This window comes from Vombatus ursinus, unplaced genomic scaffold (assembly GCF_900497805.2).
Source record: "Vombatus ursinus unplaced genomic scaffold, bare-nosed wombat genome assembly UNPS02007883.1, whole genome shotgun sequence".
NCBI classification, from domain to species: domain Eukaryota; kingdom Metazoa; phylum Chordata; class Mammalia; order Diprotodontia; family Vombatidae; genus Vombatus; species Vombatus ursinus.
Window position 1 is genome coordinate 3,456 of NW_020947661.1, and position 5,696 is coordinate 9,151.

At 36.8% G+C, this 5,696-nt stretch overlaps 1 protein-coding gene across 1 annotated transcript; it reads left to right on the top strand.

Moving 5' to 3' along the window:
* The first annotated feature begins 3,709 nt into the window (after positions 1–3,709).
* Positions 3,710–4,648, top strand: LOC114034086 (olfactory receptor 480-like). The gene has a single exon (XM_027849691.1). It carries the CDS (start codon positions 3,710–3,712, stop codon positions 4,646–4,648), a length of 939 nt encoding a protein of 312 aa, XP_027705492.1.
* The last annotated feature ends 1,048 nt before the right edge of the window (positions 4,649–5,696 follow it).

Here is a 5,696-nt window from a genome sequence, read left to right on the forward strand (position 1 = left end):
TACCCTCCAACATTTATCATTTTCCTTTTCTGCCATATGTGCCAATCTGATAGTTGTGAGGTTTTTATTCATCAGTGTTGTTTTTATTTGATTTTCTCTAATCAAGTGATTTTCATATGATGATAGATAGCTTTGATTTCTTCTTCTGAAAACTTCCTGCTCATATCCTTTGAAGATGCATCAATTGAGTAAGGAATTGCATTCTTATAAATTTGTCTCAGTTGTCTATATATTTGAGAAATGAGACCTTTATCAGAGATGCTAGCTGTAAAAATTCCTTCCCCCACCTTAGTTTTCTGCTGTCCTTCTAATCTTGGCTGCATTGGTTTTGTCTGCATAAAAATCTTTTAATTTAATGTAATCAGAACTATCCATTTTACATGCATTGTGCTCTCTCTTCCATTTTGTCATAAATCTTCCCTTACCCAGAGATTATACCAGTAAACCATTCCAAAAGTGAAAAGCAGTTTGGCAAAAAAAAAAGTGAAAAGTAGTTTGGAAAAGTAGTTGTTCAAAATGGGTATACGATTTAGACATAAATGGTGATATCATGAGCAAATGAAGTGATGCATTGAATAGATTTCTTTTCAGATATACGGATAAGGGAGGAATTTATAACCAAGCAAGATATATAGAGCATTATGGGACTTTCTGGCTCTCAGCTGACTCATAGCATATATCAACTGTCCTATGGAAGAATCTGTGTCATATAAATGCTCTTATATTGCAGCGAAATTTTATTAGGAACCTTGAAAAGCTTGTCAATATTGCCTTTACATATTGATAATTGTCCTCACCAAGAATACCACCTTTGTTCTAGGATCTGTGGTTTCTGCAAAACTGAGTTTAATAGTTGATTTTTCAACTTCAGTTTTGTATATGTGTAATCAGTATGTGTTATGGCCTCACCAAAATGAATTTGGTGACGTGATGAGGATGAAGTTTCATAGTTAGTGAGCATTGTCACAACCACAATCACCACATGTTGATCCCAGGACAATTTTTGAGAGCTTCCATGACAGATCATACTAGTTTGGCTATGGTGCTATTCAATCTTTTTTTTTTTTTTTACTTTTTAAAAATCCTGGACAAACACAGATAAACAAAAATTAATGAAGCCTGCCGAGAATTTAGAGAACTTCTCGCATAACTCATTGATGTGTTTATAATTTTCTCTATCCCAATGGATTTCAAAAGGCATTTTAATGATGGTGGCTACATTTGGTGCTAAGGTACTCAAGGGATTATCTCGCAAATGTTATGAAACCCAACATAAATATGGTGCTGAAATGCATAGGTAATAACTGGAGCCTAACGCAATCATCCAGTTGCATTAATGGGTACCATTGCTGTTCTTGGTTTTAGTATAAAAATTCTTAGATCTGATTATTGATTTGTAGCTCCTTTCAGGGAAGCTTATCTATTCCTCTTGACATGCCAAACATTGTATCGATTTCAGTTTTATATAGGGCTTTAATGCATCTCTCTCTCTCTCTCTCTCTCTCTCTCTCTCTCTCTCTCTCTGTTTCTCCCATAATGAGCGAGATTCATTCCTGATTTTGTTCTTGTTGTTTATGGTCTCTTACAGGGCCATATGATGTTAAAGATTTAGAGGTGAGGTATATGTGTTGGTCATTATTACAGCATGTTAGCGAATAAAATTCTGATCTCTCATAGGTGATAGCATATACCCTGAAACATCACTATAATCAGTAAGTACATGAACAAACATGGTTAGGTAAGGAAAACTTAAGTAAAAATCTTTTTGTATAAATAAGTACATTTGTTTTATTTGTTACTTTTCCCTTACATCTCAAATTGCAACTTTGGGTGAGGAATTTCACCGATATATTTGTTGGTTGATGTAATGGAAAGAGAAATGGACTTGAAGTCAGGACAACTGGGTTTGAGTCCTGCAGTTGAGTCTTACTTGCTCTGACTGTGATTGTGACTACATTACTGCACCTCTGTGATCCTTAGTTACCTCATCTGTAAAATTAGCAGAACAATATATTCTAAAAATTGTGTGTGTGGAAACAATTTATGGAATTTAAATTGTCAAATTGAGTCATTAACATTCCTGTTATTTGATTATTTTGATTATGATGCCAGTATGAATGAGGCTTCAGGTTTTTAAAAGTTCATTGTTGCCTTCCATTCAACTAATATTTTGATGTGCACACTATGCCGTCCTTGCTTATATAACTATTGAGGATAAAAAGAGTAAAATGCAAAATAGACCTTAATGTCAGGGAGTTTACATTCTATGGGAGAGAAGGGATGAAATATTTACAGAGACAAGTAAATACAAGATAAATTATGGCAGGATTGAGTTTTAGAAGCTAGGCTTCCTGTAAGTGGAGACTCACTAGCTGAGACACAAAGGAAGCTTGAGATTCTAAGAAGCGGAGATGAGCTAGGGCATTTGGAGCATGGAGGATGACCTGAGCAGTGGGACAGAGATGCGGGGAGGATTTTGGGTCTGGGGTGCAGACAGTAGGTCAATTGGGCTGAAATACAGACATGTCTGAGAGTAAAGTGAAGTAAATCTGAAGAGCAAGACTGGATTAACATGGCAGAGGAGTATAAATATTAAGCTTAGGAATTATTATTTTGTCCTCAAGTCAGTAAGATATTTGTTTAAGGATTGAGTAAGCAAGTGATATGATCAGCCATGTGCCTTAGGGAGATCATTTTTGTAGGTTTTTAGAAAATAGTTTAGAGGGCATAGAAACTTAACTTTTAATTAAGAGTCTTTTGCAGTAGTTCAAGTGAGAGATGATGCAATCCTGAATTAGGGAGGTGGCTGTGTGAGTGGACATAAGAGTAGATGTGATATATGTTGTGAATGTAGAAGTGGAAAGATTTGGCAATTGACTGGTTGGGTAAGGGAAGATAGAAGAGTATAGATTAATTTCAGGATTACAAACCAGGGCACCTAAAAGACTGGTGAGGCCCTAAACAGAAATAAGAAATTATAGAGATATGTGATTTCAGGTTTGAGATTGGGGATAAAATGAGAAAGATCAGAGGTTCCCATGGTAAAATTTCCACATTTTTTCAGGCTCACAATATCTTACCTAATGATAGCCCTTTGTAGTAATACCAAGTTCTATGAGCAAAATAACAAAAGATGACTTAGATTACTCATTCCTTGTGATTTTATAGCACAAGAGTCATCGTGGAAACCAGGACTTTAACCATAGTCAACAAGCATGAAGTGAATAACATCTTCAGTTCTGCACAGTGGTCTTTTGAGAGGTTTGGAATCATAAAGCAGACTCTTTTTCTTTGGAAAAGATTAACAATTGTGGGTACTCAGCAAAAGAGTAATCATGTGTTTGGATGTAGTTTCTGCATATATTTAAGAAAGGATCCTATGGTGGGAATCAAATTATTCTTTTTACTTTTACAGGCTTTTTTATGCTTTCAAAATGTCAAATTGGTAAATCATAGAGTAATGTTGGTTATCAGGGAAAATTTTGGAGGAGACCAATTTATTCATCACTGCTTTGTTAATGGGCCCAATACCATGGTGTATAGCAGCAAAGTTTGGGAATAAGATAGTAGGGTGGATATGTAGGAGGCGGTCAATTAATGTTTCCTCAATACATCAATAGATATATCCAAATCTTAATCCTTATTCTAAATTTAATATTCTACTTTATTCTCCTTTTCTTCTGTCTAACAGGCACTCTTTCTAGGACAGATGTCTGGCAATAACTGTACTGCTGTGACTGAATTCATTATTTTGGGGTTAACAGATGATCCAACCCTTCGTGTCATCCTCTTTGTGATATTTCTGGGTGTCTATGCTGTCACCTTAATAGGTAACCTTAGCATAATAATATTGATTAGAAATAGCTCCCAGCTTCACACTCCAATGTACCTCTTCCTGAGCCACTTGGCTTTTGTGGATATTGGTTATTCCTCATCTGTCACACCTCTCATGCTCATTAACTTCCTTGTGGACAAGACCTCGATCCCTCTGGGTGGCTGTGTGGCCCAGTTTTGTTTTGTTGCCACCTTTGGGACAGCTGAGTGCTTCCTGCTGGCTGTGATGGCCTATGATCGGTATGTGGCCATCTGTAGCCCCTTACTCTACTCCACCCACATGTCTACCAGGGCCTGCACTATGTTACTCATCATATCCTATCTGGGTGGTTGTGTTAATTCTTGGATCTCTACTGGTTTCTTATTGATTCTGTCCTTCTGTGGATCCAATGAGATCAATCACTTTTTCTGTGATTATTCACCACTTCTGAAACTTTCTAACTACCAAGATGATCTTGCTGAAGTTCTTCCTGCTGCCTCTGCTGGGTCAGTACTTATGATCACAGTGCTAATTATCCTAATCTCTTATGTATACATCCTCTTTTCTGTCTTAAAAATAAGCTCCATTGAGGGAAGATCCAAAGCTTTCTCAACTTGCACCTCCCACCTCACAGCAGTCTCTCTGTTCTATGGGACCCTTACATTCATTTATATGATGCCTAAATCCAGCTACTCAACTGATGAGAATAAAGTGGTGTCTGTTTTCTACAGTGTAATGATCCCCATGTTGAACCCCCTGATCTACAGTCTAAGGAACAATGAAGTAAAAGGGGCACTGAGGAAACTGATGAATAGAGAACATCTTTTTCAATGAATTCAACTCACAACATGTACTTATCAAGTACATATTAAGTCTCTAGCATTACTTTCGGTTTCAAGGATGCAACTATACAAGTGAAACATTCCTTTCCTTCAAGGATCTAATAGTCTATTGATATAATGATTATGATGAAGTGATACCAATTAATGGGTTTTGGAAAGGCAAGTCACTTAACCCAGTTTGCCTCAGTTTCTCATGTGTAAAATGAGCTGGAGATGGGGACAACTAGGTGGTGCAGTGGATAGAGCACTGACCCTGAAGTCAGGAGTACCTCAGTTCAAATCTGGCCTCACACCACACACTTGACACTTACTTGCTGTGTGACCTGGCAAGTCACTTAACCCCAATTGCCTTAAAAAAACTCTTTGCAAATGGGGCAGCTAGGTGGCACAGCAGGTAGAGCACTGGCCCTGTAGTCAGAAAGACCTGAGTTCAAATTCGACCTCAGACACATAACATTTACTAGCTGTGTGACTCTGGGCAAGTCACTTAACCCCAATTTCATCCAAAAGAAATAAAATGAGCTGGAGAAAGAAATGATAAACCATTCTGGTATCTTTTCCAAGAAAAACCCAAGTGGGTTCATGAAGAATCAAACATGATTGAAATGACTGAACAGTAACAAAACTCATTGTGTGTGTTGTTTTCTTGGCTCTGCTATCATCCCTGTATCAGATCGTGTAAATAATGTCTATGTTTCTATCTTATTCACATTTTTTTAAATTTTTTACTGCACAGCAATATTTCATTATGTTCATATGAGAAAATTTGTTTAGCTTTTTCTCTTTGTTACCACAAAAGTGGTGCTGTAAATACTTTGGTCTATGAAGGGAATTTCTTTTTATCACTGACCACCTTTGTGGCATAATACACCCATAAAACATATTCTTTTTTCTTTGAAATACCTCTTGTGAGGGATGAGGAGGGAGAGATACTAGAAGAAGTTTAGGTTATATTTAAACAAAAGATACCAATAAAGAATCATTTAACAAAATCTCCACAGTCTTTCTCCTTCCTACATTTTCAGTCTTACACCTTACTC